At 53.5% G+C, this 18,985-nt stretch overlaps 2 protein-coding genes across 20 annotated transcripts in view; one reads left to right on the forward strand and one right to left on the reverse strand.

Annotated features, from left to right (window-relative positions):
* Positions 1-734: 734 nt before the first annotated feature.
* On the reverse strand, positions 735-6,412 carry C25H1orf43 (chromosome 25 C1orf43 homolog). The gene is made up of 7 exons (XM_030465238.1): positions 6,283-6,412; positions 4,859-4,960; positions 4,135-4,243; positions 3,892-3,945; positions 2,075-2,241; positions 1,918-1,976; positions 735-1,609 (listed from the first exon to the last, which is right to left on the reverse strand). Exons 1-7 carry the CDS (start codon positions 6,349-6,351, stop codon positions 1,411-1,413), a joined length of 759 nt encoding a protein of 252 aa, XP_030321098.1. The 5' UTR covers positions 6,352-6,412; the 3' UTR covers positions 735-1,410.
* A 298-nt stretch (positions 6,413-6,710) lies between these two features.
* The window catches only part of UBAP2L (ubiquitin associated protein 2 like), a 35,509-nt gene continuing 23,234 nt past the window's right edge, over positions 6,711-18,985 (forward strand). For 16 of the 19 annotated variants that reach the window (XM_030464982.1, XM_030464989.1, XM_030464991.1 and 13 more), the window contains exons 1-8: positions 6,893-7,029; positions 10,950-11,079; positions 11,965-12,042; positions 12,501-12,611; positions 15,957-16,125; positions 16,385-16,480; positions 17,465-17,510; positions 17,826-17,938. In XM_030464982.1, the coding sequence (XP_030320842.1) occupies positions 10,990-11,079; positions 11,965-12,042; positions 12,501-12,611; positions 15,957-16,125; positions 16,385-16,480; positions 17,465-17,510; positions 17,826-17,938 (703 nt within the window). In that variant the 5' untranslated portion in view covers positions 6,893-7,029; positions 10,950-10,989. Of the gene's footprint in view, positions 6,789-6,892; positions 7,030-10,625; positions 10,720-10,949; positions 11,080-11,964; positions 12,043-12,500; positions 12,612-15,956; positions 16,126-16,384; positions 16,481-17,464; positions 17,511-17,825; positions 17,939-18,985 lie in introns of those variants that run through there. The other 3 variants (XM_030465000.1, XM_030464983.1, XM_030464984.1) reach the window with 3 other exon arrangements.

Genomic DNA, 18,985 nt, shown 5'->3' on the forward strand with positions numbered 1-18,985 from the left:
CCCATCCCATCCCATCCCACCCCCTCCCACCTTGGCACCATCCCAGCTCCTGTGACAGGGACCCCAAAAGCCACCCCCTGTGCCAAGCACACCAGGAAGGGGCACCCAGGACACAGGGATGGCACAACCTGGATCCCACAGGAATGGCAGAGCCCTGAATCCCACAGGGATGGCAGAGCCCTGGATCCCACAGGAGTGGCACAGCCCTAGATCCCATGGGGATGGCAATCCTGGATCCCACAAAGCACAACCCTGGATCCCACAGGAATGGCACAACCTGAATCCCACAGGGAAAACACTGCCCTATATCCCACAGGGAAGGCACAGCCCTGGATCTCACAGGGATGGCACTGCCCTATATCCCACAGGGAAAGCACTGCCCTGAATCCCACTGGGAAGGCACAACCCTGGATCCCACAGGAATGGCAGAGCCCTGGATCCCATGGGGATGGCAATCCTGGATCCCACAAAGCACAACCCCGGATCCCACAGGAATGGCAGAGCCCTGGATCCCCCAGGCTGTCCCTGCAGTCAGAAGCTGATGGCACACACCCTGCTGGGGGTAACTCTCATTATTTTATTAAAGAGCAATTAAAAAGAGGGGAGGGGGCTGGGCCAGGGGCAGGGGTCCCACCCCAGGCAGCAGCAGGGAGGTGCTGCTGGCAGGATGTGGATGCTGAGTTGGGGGTTGCAAAGTTTCACCCCCCTGGGGGGGGTGTCTCGATGGCACCCGAGGTGCTGGTGAGAGTGGGAGGAAAGAAACCCCCCCCCGGCAGGGCAGACTGGGTGTTTGAAGCCATTTTGTCTGCCTGAGATGTCCCCAAAATGCCCAGGAAGTAGAAAGTGCAGCCCCAAAGAGGCACCTGGGGCACTGAGGTGACTGAGAACTGCCCAGAAATTATTTACACTCTGTCCAAGTGGTGCCTGGCAGAGAGCAGCAGGGAAAACGAGGAACCTTCACCTTTTGGAAAGGACAGAGAAGCAGCTCCAGAGCCTGAGCCACCTCAGAAAGGACAGACAGACAGCATCAGCCTCCACCAAGTGTCCCAGGGAAAAAGGAAGGTGGAGGAAGAGGGGCTGGCTGGGATCCATGGCCTTTGGGAACACACTAAAGCTAACCAGAGTTTATTCACAGGGCCAGGGCTCCAGGATGTCACCCAGAAAAACGTCCCAAGCCTGAGTGGAGGAGGCCACAGGAGCCACCAATCCCCTCTGGGTCCAGCAGGTGGGTGCAGTGCCTTGAGCTGAGCTCCACCAGAGCACCAGAGAACAAATCCTCCAAGTGGTGCAAGAGGGAGAGCCCAAAATGCAGCTGTGTCCTCCCAGTCGTGTGACAGCAGCTGCCCCCACCCCCCAACGAGGAGGGGCTCTGCTGGTTGCAGATCCCTGGAGGAGTGCTCCCTCTGGGGCTCACAGAGTGCTCTCCAACGTGTTGTAGTTGTCCTTGAAACTCTTCAGCTCCAGGAAGTGTTTGGCACGTTTGCTCTTCTGGTTGGAAGGCAGGTAGGTGACCTGGATGGTGGCAGAGTTGGAGACTTCAGGGGAGAGGGTGAGGTCCTTGGCTGCTGACTGGTGCTGCCTCTGGCTGCTGCCTCCCCGGGCCTTGGTCCTGTGAGGAGAGGAGACAAAGTGACAACTGCAGCCTTGGAGGAGCCAGGAGAGGCACAAACTGCCCTCAGGAGGACACTGATCCAGTGCCAGGCCTGGATCCCACCCAAAGTCCCTGGCTCCCAGCAGTTGGCATGAACAAGGAGGAAGGAACAGACCCAAGAACTTAGGAGCAGATGGGCTGGAGGGAGTAAGAAAACCTGGAAGTTTTTCTTCCTGGTGGGTGTGAGCAGTCCCACAGCCCAGAGGTTTTGCCCCAATCCCTGTTGCCACCTCCACAAAGTGCTGCTGGGGGCTTGGAACACTCACATGTTTGCCAGCTCGTTGAGAGCATCCTGGTACTTCAGATATTCTGTTTTCCCAAAGACCTGGATGCAGAGAGGAAAAGAGAGTTGGAAAAGCCAGCTGAGGTTCCAGTCTGCCCCCAGTTCAAGCCTCAGACTGGGCTGGGAGCACTGGTGCTCACCCCTGTGCCATAGCGGGCGCTCTCGTAGCCATCCAGCAAGGAGTCAACCAAAGCTTTGCGGATGCCTTTGAAGGAGGAGCTGGAATTCCTTAATTCCAGAAGGTAGGCACAGAAATTCTTCCCTATTAAAGATTTTGGGTAACGTCCCTCAGCGTGGAAAGGGATTTCTAGGGAAGAAAAAAAACAAAACAAAAGGGGCAGAAATCAAGCAGCTGAAGGAGAGGTTGAAAGGCTCGGAGGAACCCGCAGGACACAGAAGGAGCTGGGATTCACTTCCCAAAGAATCCACATGGAAATCAACCAGGCCAAGGGGCAGGGACACATCCTGGGACGGGAATGGAGAAGGATTTGGGGTGTTGGGGGAGCTGAAGATGAGGCAGAACCAGGAGGTGACAGCCCAGAACCCCCCCTGTGCTGGGCTGCATCCCCAGCAGGGTGAGCAGCACCAGAGGGCGGATTGTTCCCTCTGGGGAGACCCCCCTGGGGTAAAGTGGGTCCAGTTCTGGGGTCCCCAGAACCAGAAGGACAGAGAGGTGTTGGTGGTGGTCCAGAGGAGGTGGTGGAGCAGCTCTGGAGCCAGGGGGAGAGAGTTGGGGGTGTTCAGGTTGGAGAAGGAGAAGAAGGAGAAGAAGGAGGAGGAGGAGGAGGAGAAGGAGAAGGAGAAGGAGAAGGAGAAGAAGGAGAAGGAGAAGGAGAAGGAGAAGGAGAAGGAGAAGGAGAAGGAGAAGGAGAAGGAGAAGAAGGAGGAGGAGAAGGAGAAGGAGAAGAAGGAGGAGGAGGAGGAGGAGGAGGAGGAGAAGGAGAAGGAGAAGGAGAAGGAGAAGGAGAAGGAGAAGGAGAAGGAGAAGGAGAAGGAGAAGGAGAAGGAGAAGGAGAAGAAGGAGAAGGAGAAGAAGGAGAAGAAGGAGAAGAAGCAGAAGGAGAAGAAGCAGAAGCAGAAGCAGAAGCAGAAGCAGAAGCAGGAGAAGAAGCAGGAGAAGAAGCAGGAGAAGAAGCAGGAGAAGAAGAAGCAGGAGAAGAAGCAGAAGAAGAAGAAGCAGGAGAAGCAGAAGAAGCAGAAGAAGCAGAAGAAGCAGAAGAAGCAGAAGAAGCAGAAGAAGCAGAAGAAGCAGAAGAAGAAGCAGAAGCAGAAGAAGAAGCAGAAGAAGAAGCAGAAGAAGAAGAAGAAGCAGAAGAAGAAGAAGCAGAAGAAGAAGCAGAAGAAGAAGCAGAAGAAGAAGCAGAAGAAGCAGAAGAAGCAGAAGAAGCAGAAGAAGCAGAAGAAGCAGAAGCAGAAGAAGCAGAAGCAGAAGAAGCAGAAGAAGCAGAAGAAGCAGAAGAAGCAGAAGAAGCAGAAGAAGCAGAAGAAGCAGAAGAAGCAGAAGCAGAAGAAGAAGAAGAAGAAGAAGAAGAAGAAGAAGAAGAAGAAGAAGAAGAAGAAGAAGAAGGAGAAGAAGGAGAAGAAGGAGAAGAAGGAGAAGAAGGAGAAGGAGAAGGAGAAGGAGAAGGAGAAGGAGAAGGAGAAGGAGAAGGAGAAGGAGAAGGAGAAGGAGAAGGAGAAGGAGGTTCTGGGGAGACCTCAGAGCACCTTCCAGTGCCTGAAGGGATCCAGGAAAGCTGGGGAGGGACTTGGGACAAGGGTCTGGAGGGATGGGATGAGAGGGAATGGCTTTGAACTGGAAGAGGGGAGATGGAGAGGAGGAATTGGGGAGGAAGAAATTTTTTGGGGTGAGGGTGCTGAGTCCCAGGCTGCCCCCAGAAGCTGTGGCTGCCCCATCCCTGGAATTGTTGGAGGTTTGGGTCTGTGTCCCCTCCCACTCTTTCCCTGAGCTCCTTACCTGATGTCCTGATGGCATCCAAAGCCTTCATCCTGTACAGGTAGTTGTAGCAGCCTGGCAAGGAGGAGAAAACCTCAACCTGAGAGTGTTGTAAAAAAGGGGGGGGGACAGCAGAGAGACCCCACCTGGTGTCTGCCTGCCAGAGGTGACACTGCCAAGCAGAGTGACACAAGTGAGCTGCTGCAGCAGGACAGGAGCTGAGGGGGGGTCTCTGGTGGCAGGGGACAGAGGGGACAGGGGTACCTTGTGTCTCCAGCTGCAGCAGTCTGCTGTCATCCTCAGCTAACAGCTGGGGCTCATATTTGATGTCCTGCACCCTGGAGAGCCTGATGTCGATTTCTTCCTTTAAATCCTGGAAAAAAACCCCACAAAACCCCCCTCAAACAGGACATTTACAGGGCAATCCTTTTGTTTGTAGGATGACCCAGAGGGTAACAGCTCTGCCCTGGAAGAAATCCACCCCTTCTCTAGCTGCCTGGCAGCACAGACACAACAGCTCCTAGGAAGGTCTGGTTGTGAGGCAGAACCTGCCCAACCCTCTGGGTCCAAAAGGGTCACGGGGAGGGGAAGACACATCCCTACCACTGGGTGTCACCCACCCACCCTGGGACCCTGCCCAACCCTCTGTGTTCAAAGGGGTCACAGGGAGGAGAAGGCACATTCCCACCTGGGGTGACACCCACCCACCCATCTTGGGACCCTGCCCACCCCTCTGGGTTTGGAGAGGTGACAGGGAGGGGAAGACACATCCCTACCATTGGGTGACACCCACCCACCCACCTTGGGACCCTGCCCAAAGGGGTCCCAAGGAGGGGAAGGCACATCCCCACCTGGGGTGACACCCACCCACCTGCCTTAGGACCCTGCCCACCCCTTTGGTTCAAAGGGGTCACAGGGAGGGGAACCGTGGGGTTCCATGGGGTCACCATGGGGTGACACCCACCCACTCACCCACTCACCCACCCACCTTGGGTGCATGCTGTCCAACAGGAACGTGGGGGCCCCGTCGTGACTTCATGGCAAATCGCATAATCTGGCGTTTGACAAAGATGAAGAGCAGCACAAAGACCTGGGGGGGGACATGGTGGGGGGGTCAGGAGCCCCCAAGTGACACTCTGGTGGCCTGGGGCTCAGCCCCACTCACCCCTTTCCCCCCCCCATCTCAGCAGCCATGGGGACTGACAGATCCCCCTGACCTCAAGGAGCAGAGGGGTTCCTGTTCAGCCTAGAGGGAGCCTCCTGGCTGCACAAATCCCCCCAGAATCTCCCCACGTCCCCTTCCTGCTCCCCAAAACACCCTGGGGACTCCAACCTCAAATCCAGCTGGATGGGAGTTCCCCACGCCCACCCTGGGATGGGGTTCACCAGAGCTTTGAGGACACCTCAGTGAGGTGGGGGTCCCACCAACATCCCAGGATCGGTCCCACAGGGACCCCAGAGCCCCCCCAGCATTGTCCTTGTAGGGACCCCCCAGGGTCAGCCTCACAGGGACCCCACGATCACTCAAGGATCAGCCTCACAGGGACCCCAGGGCCCCCTCAGGATTGTCCTTATAGGGACCCCACAGGATCAGCTGCAAAGGAGCCCCACAGACCCCCCAGGATCGGCTGCACAGGGACCCCACGGCCACTCAAGGATCGGCCTCACCGGGACCCCACGTCCCCCCCAGGATCGGTCCCACAGGGACCCCTCAGCATTGTCCTTATAGGGTCCCCCAGGATCGGCTGCACAGGAGCCCCACGTCCCCCCCAGGATCGGTCCCACAGGGACCCCCCACGATCGTCCTCGTAGGGACCCCACGACCACCCAAGGATCGGCCTCACAGGGACCCCAGGGCCCCCTCAGGATCATCCTTATAGGGATCCCCCAGATAGGCCTCACAGGGACCCCATAACCACTCAAGGATCGGCCTCACAGGGACCCCACGGCCACTCAAGGATCGGCCTCACAGGGACCCCACGGCCACTCAAGGATCAGCCTCACAGGGATCCCAGGGCCCCCTCAGGATCGTCCTTATAGGGACCCCCAGGATCGGCTGCATAGGAGCCCCACAGACCCCCCAGAATCGGCCTCACAGGGACCCCACGACCACCCCAGGATCGGCCCCACAGGGACCCCACATCCCCCCAGGATCGGCCTCACAGCCCCCCCTCACCCCAGCCCCCCCTTAATGTGCCTCACAGCGTCCCCACAACCACCCCGCGCCGGCTCCCACAGATCCCCCCCTCCCCACTCCAGACTCCGCCTCACCGGGGCCTCACGGTTACCTCAGAACCGCTCTCCCAGAGCTCTGGGCCCACTCCCCGTGGGGTGTGTGTGTGTGTGTGTGTGTGATTAACCACGCACCCCCCATCCCCACCCCTTCCCCCCAGAGCCCCCTTCTCATCTCACCAGGCTGCCGTAAGCCATCACCAGCACCACGTTAACCCCGGAGAGCCAATTACTCCCGGTCCCCGCCATCCCCGGCCCGTTCCGGAACCGCACAACATGGCGGCCGCCTACAGACAGCCGCCCCCCCCCCCCTCCCTCCCACCCCCTGTACCACGTGACGCCTCCGAGGGGCGGGAAAAACCGGGAACGGGGAAAAACCGGGAATGGGGGAAAAAAAAAACCCCTGGGAATGAGGAAAAAAAAAAACCGGGAATGGGGAAAACACGTGACCGGCTCAACGCGGCCCCTCCCCCCCCTCTCTCTCTTCCCCCTCCTTTTTTTTTTTTTTTTTTTTTTTTTAATTTTTTTAATTATTTTTTTTTTTTTAATCCCGCGTCACGTGGGTGAAGCCGGCGCTGGCCCCGCCCCCTCCGTCCCCGTCACGTGTTGGGGGCGGGGCCTCGGTAGTTGTCAGTGCTGAGCCCTCAGGTAAAGTTCGCTGCGCGGAGGCGGCGGCGGCGGCTCCGGTAACTGCGCGCGGCCCCTTTAAATCCCGCCCTCCTTCCCCCCCCCTCTTCCCCTTCCCCAACACCTCCTTTCACCCCTTTCTTCTCCTCCTTCCCCTCCCCCCTTTCCCCCCTAAACCCTTTCCCCCTTATTCCCTTTTCTCCCCTCTTCTTCAACCCACCCGGCACCGCTCCGGAGCCCCGCGCGGGCCTAGTGGGCCGGGCCGCAGCCGGGGGCTGGCGTAACGCGCGGCCGCCGCAGGTGAGGGGAGGGCGGGCGGGTAGGGTTGGAGGCGGGCGGTGAAAGGAGGGAGGGAAAAGGGAAAGGGGAGTTGGGGAAGGGGTTTGTGTGGCTGTGTGTGTGTGTGTTGTGTGTGTGTGTGTGTGTGGAATGGCGGCCGCGGCCATGAGGGCGGAAGCGGCCCCGCGCTCGCCCGCCTCCCGGCTGCGGGCCCGGCCCTGGCGCCGCGCCTGCCGCGGGGGTTCCGCCCGGCCTCACCGCTCCGGCCTCCCCCTATTGTGTGCTGAGGGACCGGGAAGGCTCCTCCGTCCTCCCGCCGGTAACAATGGGGGCTCCGCCGCCCTGTTCCCCGGGGAGGGCGAGCAGGCCCGGAGCCTCAGCCCCGTTTCTCCGGCAGAGCCCCGGAGGCCTTTACCGGCGGCGGCCTCTGAGTGAAGGGGAGGGGGGGGTTTGAGCCCGCGGCGCATGCGAAATCCCCGGGAGATGCCGGGTTTGGTGTTCCCGGAGTCCCCAGATGTGTGTGGGGGTCTGGGGGGGCTCTGCCTGCACCCCTCTCCCTGGGGTTGCACTGCTGAGCAGGTCGCTCCCAAACTGGGGGTTCAAGGGGTGCATCCCCACCCCCCCAAAAAAAAAAAAAATATATATATTTGTACTCGCCCACGTGGAAGTTTTTCAGTTTGCAGCCGCAGTGTGTTTGCTCCAGAGGAAAAGTGCTAAACAAGACCCCCACGTCGGGCTCCTTGGGGTGCTTGTTCTGCCCCCCACCTTGCAGGAAAAAAACTAAACAAACACCCAAACAAAAAAATCTCTCTGAATGCTTTTGACCCTCTGTGGTCCTTTCCTTGGGAGCCTTTTGCACGATTTGATCGAGCTTGGTCAGAAGGGGGATGGAAATAATAATTTTCTGTATTAACAGCAAAGGGAAACTGAGGCTGGGACTCAACCAGCAGGTCTGACCCAGCCTGGGATGTGCCTGACAGATCCTTGTTCTCAAATTGTAACTTACCTGAAATTTCTAAATAAAATGAACAGTTGGTTACGTTCCTGTATCACCTCTTTTTCCGGAAACTCTCCACTTTTGGACGTTTTTGGGTAGCCAGGCCTCTCTCTGGCAGGCAAGTGGTGGGTGTAGCCTGAGAGTGGCCCAAAAATCTGGTGGCCTCTTGCAGTTTCTTGGGAGAAAAGGAGTTGTAAGGTTTAGCTGTGAAGCTTTTTCCCTAAATCCTCCCCCCCAGTGCAGTCTTTTCCTCTTGTCTTTGCACCCTTCTTGTTGGCCCAGCTGACTGCAGTTTCTCTGGTGTGGCTCAACCCCCAGTTTGGCTGGAATCAACTTGTTTTCTTCTTGATTTATTTTTCTTTTTATTACATCCCTCTTGGAGAAGATCTCTGGGGTTTGGTCTTTTGGGAAAAAAACCCAAAACCCCTAAAAATCCCACTTTTTGATGAAGACTGCTTTAAACTGGTAAATTGGTGTGAGCTTTTCTGCTGGGTTAGTGCAAGGGGGGGGATCCCCAAGATTTCCAGCTAAATATTGCCTGGAAATTGGGGGGACTGAGGAATAAATTAACCACCAACCAATTCCTCTCCTTCCACCCATGGGGACACCCCCATTACCTTAGTAGGGTCAGGGCTTGGCTGAGATCACTAGATGGTTTTTTTGGGGTTTTTTTTGGCATTTTAAAGAATGATTTAATGATGGTAGAAATGCAGCTGGGAATGTGGCAGCTGTTGAACAATACCCGACCACTGCACAAAGGTTTGGGGAGCTGGATCCTATTGAAATTGCAGATTAAGTTCCTGCAAAAAGGGGCAGGATTGGTTCCCTCTGGGCCTGCAGCTCTGCTGCCAAAATTGGTTTAATCTGACAACTTGTTTGTGCGTGAAACACTTAGGACTGGGAAAAAAAAAAAAAACCCAAATAAATACTGGGAAAGGGGGGGTTGGGGGTGGGGGAAGAAGTCTGTGTGGGAGGGTTGGTCCTGAAGGCTTTGTCTGAAATCCAGACTTCAATCCTGGGGTCACTGGACAGGTAGTTTGGGGTGGTTTTCCTTGGCATTGCTGTAGCTGGAGAAGTTGGCTTTGGAGTTACTGTTACCAAAAAAAAAAAAAAGTGAATTCTTGAGGTGGTTTGGTTCCTGGTTTGGTTTTTATTTTATTTTTAATTTTATTTTGTGAGAAGCATTTGGAAAAGTTGGGCTGGTGCTGGGAGCAGGAGTGTGTGGGGGTGCAGAGGTGACATTAGGGGACTCTGTGCTCTCCAGGAAAGGTCTCTCAGCCCAGTTGAGCCCAGTGCTTGGCAGGCTTTGACTCCCCACTTCTTGCTGCTTCTGAGCTTTCCCCCCTTAGCACCCTTGGGTGCTCTCTGCTGCCACAAGCAGCTCCAGGTTGTCTCCTGCAGGTGGAAGGGGTTTTTTTTTTAGCTCTGTTTTCTCCCCTTTCTTCCACTCTCAGCTTCTTCCCTCTCTTTTGGAGGAAGGGGTCCTGGTTGTGTTGCCAGAACCCTCTGAAGTTTGCAGTGATTTCAGGAAGGAGCCCCCTTGGCACCCTTGGGTGCTCTCTGCTGCCACAAGCAGCTCCAGGTTGTCTCCTGCAGGTGGAAAGGTTTTTTTTTTTAGCTCTGTTTTCTCCCCTTTCTTCCACTCTCAGCTTCTTTCCCCCTCTCCCTGGAGCAGCCCCCCCTGTTTTGGAGGAAGGAAGGGGTCCTGGTTGTGTTGCCAGAACCCTCTGAAGTTTGCAGTGATTTCAGGAAGGGGCACCCTTGGGTGCTCTCTGCTGCCACAAGCAGCTCCAGGTTGTCTCCTGCAGGTGGAAGGGTTTTGTTTTGGGTTTTTTTTGGCTCTGGTTTCTCCCCTTTCTTCCACTCTCAGCTTCTTCCCCCTCTCCCTGGAGTCTCCCTGGAGCAGCCCCCCCTGTTTTGGAGGAAGGAAGGGGTCCTGGCTGTGTTGCCAGAATCCTCTGAAGTTTGCAGTGATTTCAGGAAGGAGCAATCCCTTGCAGAGTGCCCTGGGATGTGCCTGGCATCCCTTACCCCTGCTGGAGAGGCAGATCCCTCCCTGCTGATCCCATTCCAGCCAGGTTGGGCTCTTCCCCTTCTTGGGAGGTTCTAGAATTCCTTTGGATGCTCCTTGGCCTGAACTCTTTTTTTTTGGGTTTTTTTTCTTTGCTTCAAGCAGTTACCTAACAGTGCCACTGCCTGTTACTCCTTTTTGACATCTAGTTTATTTTTTTTTTGGTGTGTTTGTGTGGTTTCTAAATCTGGAATGCTCAGTCAATGAAAACTTAGTATCTCCAGTTCTGAGGAAGCCAGCAAAAAAGGGGCAGTTCCACAAGGAACTTAATAATAATAATAATAAAAAAAATAATAATAAATCTCCCACAAAGCTGTAGCACCACTTCTTAGCAGAGAACTTTTGCTTCCCATGTCCTGCTTTGAAGGCAAGAAAGGAGAAGTAGCTGCTGGGGCTTGAGCCTCTGAAGTGTTCTGCTCTCCAAGGGAAGTTTCTGGAGAGCTTTTCCCAAGTGTTCCTTGCTCCACTTGGGCTCCAAAACCTCTTAAGGCTCCTGGCAAATCCCAATGAGCCATCAAACCCTTTGTCCTGAATCCTTCTGCTCCTGGCTCCTGATTGCTCCCTCCTGGATGCAGGTGCTGATGTTTCATTTGGAGCTCTCCACCTCTGTGCTAGCAGTGGAGAAACCTGGAGAAAAACGCAGGTGGCTTTTTTTGTCTGGGGTTGTTTTGTTGGTTTTGGTTTTTTCTTTTGGTTTAATTTTCTGTTTTGTTTTGTCTTGGCTTTTGGGGACTTTGTCTGGGGAGGGTGGGGGCTTCACTCTCCCACTCCAAAGACTTCCAAGTTTTGGTTGCTTGCTTGCTTGCTCGCTGCCTTTTTTGGTCGTTTTGGTTTCTAACAGCCTCTTCTCTCTTCTCCCCTGACCCACCACAGAGTTCTACCTTGTAAATACTGTTATTTGTATATACTGTAAATGATGACATCCGTGGGCACCACCCGAGCCCGGGGGAGCTGGGAGCAGACACAGACACAGAGCCAGACACAGCACAAGCAGCGGCCGCAGGTAAGGGGGAAAAAGGGAAAAATATCCATGGCAACCCCTCAGCTGGGAGGTGGAGACCTGGCTTTAACCAGCTGGTTCTGGCTTTAACCAGCTGGGCCTGGGTGCTAACCAGCTGGTTCTGGCTTTAACCAGCAGGTCCTGGGTGCTAACCAGCTGGTTCTGGCTTTAACCAGCAGGTCCTGGGTGCTGACCAGCTGGGCCTGGCTTTAACCAGCAGGTCCTGGGTGCTGACCAACTGGTTCTGGCTTTAACCAGCTGGGCCTGGCTTTAACCAGCTGGTTCTGGGTGCTGACCAACTGGTTCTGGGTGCTGACCAGCGGGGCCTGGCTGCTAACCAGCTGGGCCTGGCTTTAACCAGCTGGGCCTGGCTGCTGACCAACTGGTTCTGGCTTTAACCAGCTGGTTCTGGGTGCTGACCAACTGGTTCTGGCTTTAACCAGCTGGGCCTGGGTGCTAACCAGCTGGGCCTGGGTGCTAACCAGCTGGGCCTGGCTTTAACCAGCTGGGCCTGGGTTCTAACCAACTGGGCCTGACCAACTTCTGCTGCTTCCTTTGGGGGTTCTGCAGCTCGGGGCTCCCCAGCAGGACCTGCCCCTGGGATTTGGGTTCCCTTCCCTCTGCTTCATTCCCTCTTCCCTGAAGGAAAGGGGCTGGGAAAGCCCCTGGAGTGGGGACTGCCTGGAAGTGGACACAGCTCACCTGGTCCCTTCCTTTCAGCCTCCCTTTGCTCCCTCTTCCCTCTCTTTTCCTCTCTCTCCCCCTTCTTTGCTTCTCCTCCTCATCCTCAGCTGATTCCAGAGATTCCAGGGAAGCAGCATGGGCTTTGGTTTGTTGGGAATGAGCTGCTCTGACCACACTTTCTCTCTCTCCATTCCCTCTTTTTAGGCCACTGCAGAACAGATCCGACTTGCACAGATGATTTCAGACCACAATGATGCTGACTTTGAGGAGAAGGTGAAACAAGTGAGTGTGGGAAGGGATTGGGAAGGGCTGGTGAGTGCTGGGAGAGGGCTGCCTGCTCCCTGGATTTCCTTGGAATGCAGGGAATGATGTTACCTGAGCAAAAGAGGCTCCAGGTTGGGTTGTGAAGGCAAGAAAGGAAGAAGGGGAAGTAGCTGCTGGGGCTTGAGCCTCTGGGATGTTCTGCTCTCCAAGTGAAGTTTCTGGAGAGCATTTTCCAAGTGTTCCTTGCTCCACTTGGGCTCCATAACTTCTTCAAGCTGAGTGGTAGCTCAGAAATTCCCCCCCCTCAGTGATTCTCACAGGGGCAGCATCATTAAAGTGCTGGAAACTGGGGAGAATCCCAAACCTTGCCATTTCTCTGGTGGATTTCTGGTTTGAGGTGTCAGTTCCTAAGTGATCCATTGGGGATTTTGGTGGCATTTTGGAGGGTGCTGACCCTGGGGTTGTTTTCTCTGCAGCTGATTGACATCACAGGCAAGAACCAGGATGAGTGTGTGATTGCTCTGCATGACTGCAATGGGGATGTGAACAGAGCCATCAACGTGCTCCTGGAGGGCAACCCAGACACGGTAGGCTTGGGTCCTTGTCTCTGGTGACAGGGACAGTGTGACAGGGACAAGCCACCCAGCAGTGGCTGGAGAGGAAGAGGCTGAGGAGTGGGAAGTGTTTGTGTGTGGCTCCTTGCACACAACACCCACCAAAACCCCAGGAGTACAAGAGTTTTGGAGCTGTGTGTGGGGAGTTGTGTGGGAGCTTTCCCACTGCTCTGAGGGGGAAGGAACTTGTGAGGGATTTGTGTTGGCTCTGGGATGTGGCAGGGCTGGGGTTCTGGTAGAGTGAGTCAGAGAATCCTGGGATGGCAGCTTGGAAGGGAGCTCAAGGATCACCTGCTCCAACCCTTTTAGGGTTATTGTTGATGGGAGATGGCTCAGCACCCCTTTGAGCTGAGACAAAACTTTTCCAAAGTGGGGGAATCCACCACTTCCCCTGGGAGACCATTCCAGTGTCTGATTGTCCTCAGAGTGAAAAATTTTCCTCTTGTGTTCAAACAGAATCTTGAAATGAAGGAGTTTTGTGTCTCTAGCTCTAAACATTTGCTCTGAGAGGCCTCTGTGCTGCTGCCTGTGCTGTGTTTTGGAGTCTTTTTGCTGTTGGCTTTCTGTGGAGTTTGGTTTGATGCTGTCTAAAGAAACCAGAGCCAGCTCTGAAGGGAAACAAGCTGAGGAGGAACCTGGTGTTTAGGTTATCATCCCTTTTCTGACAGACAGCAGAGACACAGGGGCTGCTCCAGCCCTGTAAAAAGCCCACAACTCCCCAATCCTTCCAAACTGCCACTGATCAAAGGTATCTCTGCAGCACTCTGCACTGGCTGTGGCTGACTCAGCTCTTTTTGAGAGTTGAGACTCTAAACATTGCTTCAGAACATGATGCCTGAGCTGGGGTTTCCAGCCCTGGCAGCCCTGGGTGTAGATGGATGAACTGGAGAGCTCAGAGAGTTCTGTGGAACGTGGCTGGTTCTGTGGCACTGGTCAGGGCAGCACAAAAAAAAAACTGAAAAAAAGAAACATGGAATGGTTTGGATTGGACCTCAGAGCTCATCCAGTGTCACCCCTGCCATGGGGTGACACTCCCCCCAGCCCAGAGGGCTCCAAACCCCATCCAAACTTCCAACAATTCCAGGGATGGGGCAGCCACAGCTTCTGGGGGCAGCCTGGGGCTCAGCACCCTCACCCCAAAGAATTTCTCCCTCCCCAGTTTCTCCTCTCCATCTCCCCTCTTCCAGTTCAAAGCCATTCCCTCTCATCCCATCCCTCCAGCCCCTTGTCCCAAGTCCCTCCCCAGCTTTCCTGGAGCCCTGGATGAGGGATGATCCAAGGGGCTGAGGATGGGATGGGGTGAGGGGGTGGAAGGAGAGCAAAAGAGAGGTCACCCTGGGGGATGGATTTGTCCCTCCTGAAACTCCCTCCCCAGATCTTTGTCTCCTGAGATCCTCAAATCCCAAAGCAACAGAGACCTTGGAGCAGGGACCCCTCCCACAGCCCAGGGGGCTCCAAACCCATCCAAACCTTCAACAATTCCAGGGATGGGGCAGCCACAGCTTCTGGGGGAGCAACCTGGGGCTCAGCACCCTCAAATTAAAGAACTTCTCCCCAGTTTCTCCTCTCCATCTCCCCTCTTCCAGTTCAAAGCCATTCCCTCTCATCCCATCCCTCCAGCCCCTTGTCCCAAGTCCCTCCCCAGTTTTCCTGGAGCCCCTTCAGGCACTGGAAGGTGCTCCAAGGTCTCCCCAAAACCTTCTCCTTCAGAAGCACCCTCACCCCAAGGAATTTCTGCTTCCCATCTCCTCTCCATCTCCCCTCTTCAAGTTCCAAGCCATTCCCTCTCATCCCATCCCTCCAGATCCTTTTCCCAAGTCCCTCCCCAGTTTTCCTGGAGCCTCTTCAGGCTCTGGAAGGTGCTCTGAGGTCTCCCCATTGCAGCCTCCTCCAAACTGAACAAAAAGCTTTGGGAAATCCTTTTAGAACAGGAGTTGGTTTGAATGTTCATTGCTGAAGCAAAGCTCTGACTCTTTTTTTTTTTCCTCTGCATCCCTGGGAAGCAGCAGCTCCTGGTGCAGTGGGAAAAACCCCTCCTATCACACCACCTGCATTTCCTAGATTGCTCCTGAAAAAAAAAAAGCCTCCAGGATAGTGTCCAGCACCTCCTTTCTTGGCACCTCTTTTCTTAAAGCACCTCAGAGCCTCAGCAGGATGAGAATTTTTCCTGGGCAAGATTTGCAGAAGCAGAAAAGGAGCTGGCAGAGCAAAACCTTGGAGTGCTGGAGGAGTCCTGGGGGGCTGGGACCTGCACTGTAATGGGTCAAAGGTTCTGGAGCTGCTTCTGGCCTGGCTTCAGCTTGTGCAGCAATCCCTTAAAGGGGATTTTCTGATAAGAATCAGCCCTGCTAATTGCTCAGATGCTCCCCTGCTGCTGAGCACAGCTCACCTGCTGAGCCAGGCACCTTTCTCAGACACTGGAGAGGCTGATCTCAGCCCTTGAGTTAGATTTGGCTTCAAATTAACAGTATTCCAAGTAAATATTTTCCTAGATTTCCTTCTCAGCCTGACATCTATGGAGCTTTGGGTCTAAAGGCAGCTTCTGGTGGGTTTTTTTCTCACTCTTCCTGTAATGTTGCCCTCCAAACCCAGCTGTGGGGTTGTCTGCCAGTTATTTCTTTGGTGTCTCTCAATGAGTTTGGGCTATTCTGAGTTATTTTAACAAGGGTTGATCAGTTTAAGAATATGGAAGCAGTGCAGACTGTCATGAAACAAACCAATGTGAGCCCATGGCAGGAAGTTGAACCCTTTCCAGTTGATTTTGGGGTGACTTGAACTTCCCTGGATAAATTCTGGGATGTTTATTCCTCTCCCTATCAGCTGCTGGTTAGGGGAGGGGTTTTGTTAAATCATTCTGCACCTGAGAGAACAAATTATTCCAAAATATTAGCAGAGCACTTTGGAAGATTGATGTGGAATATTCAGAGAGCTCCCTAAAACAGTGATCTATAGAAAACAACAACAGGGTTGGGGTTTTTTCCCCTAAACAGGGTAAATTTATCCACTCTCTGAACCTGAGTATTTTTTAAGAGGTTTAGTAGAACTTAGCAGGAAAAACTCATCTCCTGGCACCTCGGGCAGCTGTAAGAAAGCTTTCCTTGAAGGAGGCAGCTGTGCTGTGTGTCAGCTGACAATCTTCTGAAAGAAATTGGGCTGGGACTCCTTTTTTTTTTTTGGGTGAAATCCCTTTTTTGGGGGTCTGGGTCCCCCATTCCCTGGAGCCCTCTCATTCCCTTCCCCGTCGCGTGGCGAAACATCAGCGCCTGAGCTCGGTCAGTCTGTGAGTAACTTCTTTCCCCCTTTCCAACCCCTTTTCAGCATTCCTGGGAAATGGTTGGGAAGAAGAAAGGTGTCTCAGGACAGAAGGAGAGTGGACAGACAGAACCCAGTGAAGAAAGCAAAGAAAACCGGGAGAGGGATCGGGATTTCAGCAGAAGACGCGGAGGGCCGCCGAGACGGGGGCGAGGGGCCAGCCGTGGGAGAGAGTGTAAGGACCCTTTAATCCCCCCCCCTCACTGTCCTCCCTGCACCTTGGTGCTGCCCCAAAACTGTCCCTTAAGCTGCCATCCTTATGTATGCCTGGCAGTTTGTTTGGTGCTCCCCTTGCTGAAGTGTGGGGGACACCCCCAGTCGGGTCACATCAAGGCGGTTGCCCTGGGCAGCTGCTCTGCTTTGGGGTTTGAGGTTTGGGGTTGTGTCCTCTCTGAAGCAGGAAGAATCTTGAAAATTTGTCCTTTGTTTTTCAGTTCGGGGCCAGGAGAATGGACTGGATGGTGGTAAGAGTGGAGGATCTTCTGGAAGAGGCACAGAGAGAGGGAGACGGGGCCGTGGCCGAGGCCGAGGTACACACAAGGGGGGTGAGGTCAGAGGGAGTGGGAGGAGGAGGATTACATCAGTGGATCTGTCACTTCCATGGGGTTGGAAAGCCTCTTTTTAGGAGAGGAGTTGCCAAACTGAAAAGAAGCCCTTGTTTTTTCTGTTCTTACACTTCCACTTGGTGTTGCTTCTGTCTTAAGCATGCTAGAGTAGCTTGTTCTTGCATCCCATCTGTGGAGCTGAAAAAAAAAAATAAATAGGGTTTTATTGCACTGAGGTGGAAGTTAAAAAACCTAAAGTGGGTATTTGGCAGGTGGGCTAATAGTTAGGAGTAAAATCTATATTCTAGAACTCTTTCCAGTTGAACTTGGGGTGACTTGAACTTCCCTGGATAAATTCTGTGATATTCCTCTCCCTATCAGCTGCTGGTTAGGGGAGGGGTTTTGTTAAATCATTCTGCATCTGAGAGAAGAAATTATTCCAAATTATTAGCAGAGCACTTTGGAAGATTGATGTGGGCTATTCAGAGAGCTCCCTAAAACAGTGATCTACAGAAAACAGCAGCAAGGTTGAGTTTTTTCCCCCAAAACAGGGTAAATTTTTCCACTCTTTGAACCTGAGTATTATTTAAGAGGTTTAGTAGAACTTTGCAGAAAGAGAACATAGATCTTCCTTGTTCTTGCACGTGTGTCTTGGAGCACTCTTGCTGTGTGAACACTTGGCTTGGTTTTTAAACACTCAGCAGCAGGAATTCCACAAAAACCTGAGGAATTTTTGCTGAGTCTTCACACAAAGCAGAAATCAACACCTGGGATCTGCTCCTTCTGCTTTGTGCCAGCTGAGCCTGGACTCACATTTTGGGAATGACAGTGCCAGCCACCTGAGGTCATTCCCAGTCATATAACACATCAGCTGAGGGAAATCCTCCCCATTTCCATAGATTCTGGGCCTCAGAATTCTCTGTGTTCCTCTTTTCCTGGTGCTCAGCAGGGTCTGGGGGTGTTTTACAGGTGGCTCTGGACGGCGAGGGGGAAGATTCTCTGCCCAAGGCATGGGGTAAGTTTCCCTGGTACCAAACCCAGCAAAATTAAAAGTCTTTGTGCAGAAATAGTATGCCAGTCATTTGCCTTCTGATTTTCCTTTTATTTTTTATTTTTTAATTGATAAAGCCCCAAAACTGCATCTTGCTAAACTTGAGTTTCTTAGAGGAAGGGATTCCAACCCATTCCGAGTTTGGAGTGGCTGAAGCATCCCACTGCTGAGAGAGCTTTCTTTTTGAGATGGGTCATGGTCTGAATAAACCCAGTTGGGTTTAAAGTATTTAGGGAGAGGGAATAACTCCTGTTACAGGGAATTTCCTGTTCCTTACAGAACTTTCAACCCAGCTGACTACGCCGAGCCGGCCGGCACCGACGAGAACTATGGGAACAGCAACAACAACACCTGGAACAACACAGGGAGCTTTGAGCCTGATGATGGCACAAGTGAGTGGTCTTCAGGCCCAGGTTTGCTGGGTTCTGTTTAGAGTGGAATTGGTGTCTCCCCCAAGTTGCACTGAGGAGCTTTTGGGTAGGTTTGGTGCAAGAAGGGGAATGGTTCTGTTTCTGGAGGTGATTTTTGCACCCCCAAGGGTCAGCACTTAGGGTGTCAGGAGCTGGATCTGGTGTGAATGTGTGTGCTGCTGCCCCAGAGAGGCACAGCAACTCTTTTCTTTCCCAAAAAGTCTTTTTTTAGGAGCTGTAGCAGAAGTTCTCCCAATATTCAGTGCACTGAGGAGGTTCTGGGTAGGTTTGGCCCGAATGGCTCTGTTTCTGGAGGTGCTTTTTGCACACTTAGGGTTTCAGGAGCTGGATTTGGTGCGAGTTTGTGTGCTGCTGCCCCAGAGAGGCACAGCAACTCTTTTCTTTCCCAAAAAGTCTTTTTTTAGGAGCTGTAGCAGAAGTTCTCCCAATATTCAGTGCACTGAGGAGGTTTTGGGTAGGTTTGGTACAAGAAGGGGAATGGCTCTGTTTCTGGAGGTGATTTTTGCACACTTAGGGTTTCAGGAGCTGGATTTGGTGTGAGTTTGTGTGCTGCTGCCCCACAGAGGCACAGCAACTCTTTTCTTTCCCAAAAAGTCTTTTTTAGGAGCTGTAGCAGAAGTTCTCCCAATATTCAGTGCACTGAGGAGCTTTTGGGTAGGTTTGGCCCAGGGAGGGAATGGTTCCCTTTCTTGAGCTGATTTTTGCACCCCCAAGGCTCAGGATTTAGGGTGTCAGGAGCTGGATTTGGTGTGCTGCTGCCCCAGAGAGGCACAGCAACTCTTTTCTTTCCCAAAAAGTCTTTTTTAGGAGCTGTAGTAGAAGTTCTCCCAATATTCAGTGCACAGAGGAGCTTTTGGGTAGGTTTGGTACAAGAAGGGGAATGGCTTCGTTTCTGGAGGTGTTTTTTGCACACTTAGGATTTCAGGAGCTGGATTTGGTGTGAGTTTGTGTGCTGCTGCCCCAGAGAGGCACAGCAACTCTTTTCTTTCCCAAAAAGTCTTTTTTTAG

This window comes from Calypte anna, chromosome 25 (assembly GCF_003957555.1).
Source record: "Calypte anna isolate BGI_N300 chromosome 25, bCalAnn1_v1.p, whole genome shotgun sequence".
NCBI lineage: Eukaryota > Metazoa > Chordata > Aves > Apodiformes > Trochilidae > Calypte > Calypte anna.

Bases quoted from the DNA above. Each gene is read 5' to 3' on its own strand.
- C25H1orf43 (XM_030465238.1), bottom strand. From the start codon at position 6,351: ATGGCGGGGACCGGGAGTAATTGGCTCTCCGGGGTTAACGTGGTGCTG. The intron at 3,946-4,134 runs GTACCCCTGTCC...CCTCCTTGCCAG, and splicing joins GCTGCAGCTGGAGACACAAG to GCTGCTACAACTACCTGTAC. The intron at 1,977-2,074 runs GTGAGCACCAGT...CTCTGCATCCAG, and splicing joins GCGCCCGCTATGGCACAGGG to GTCTTTGGGAAAACAGAATA.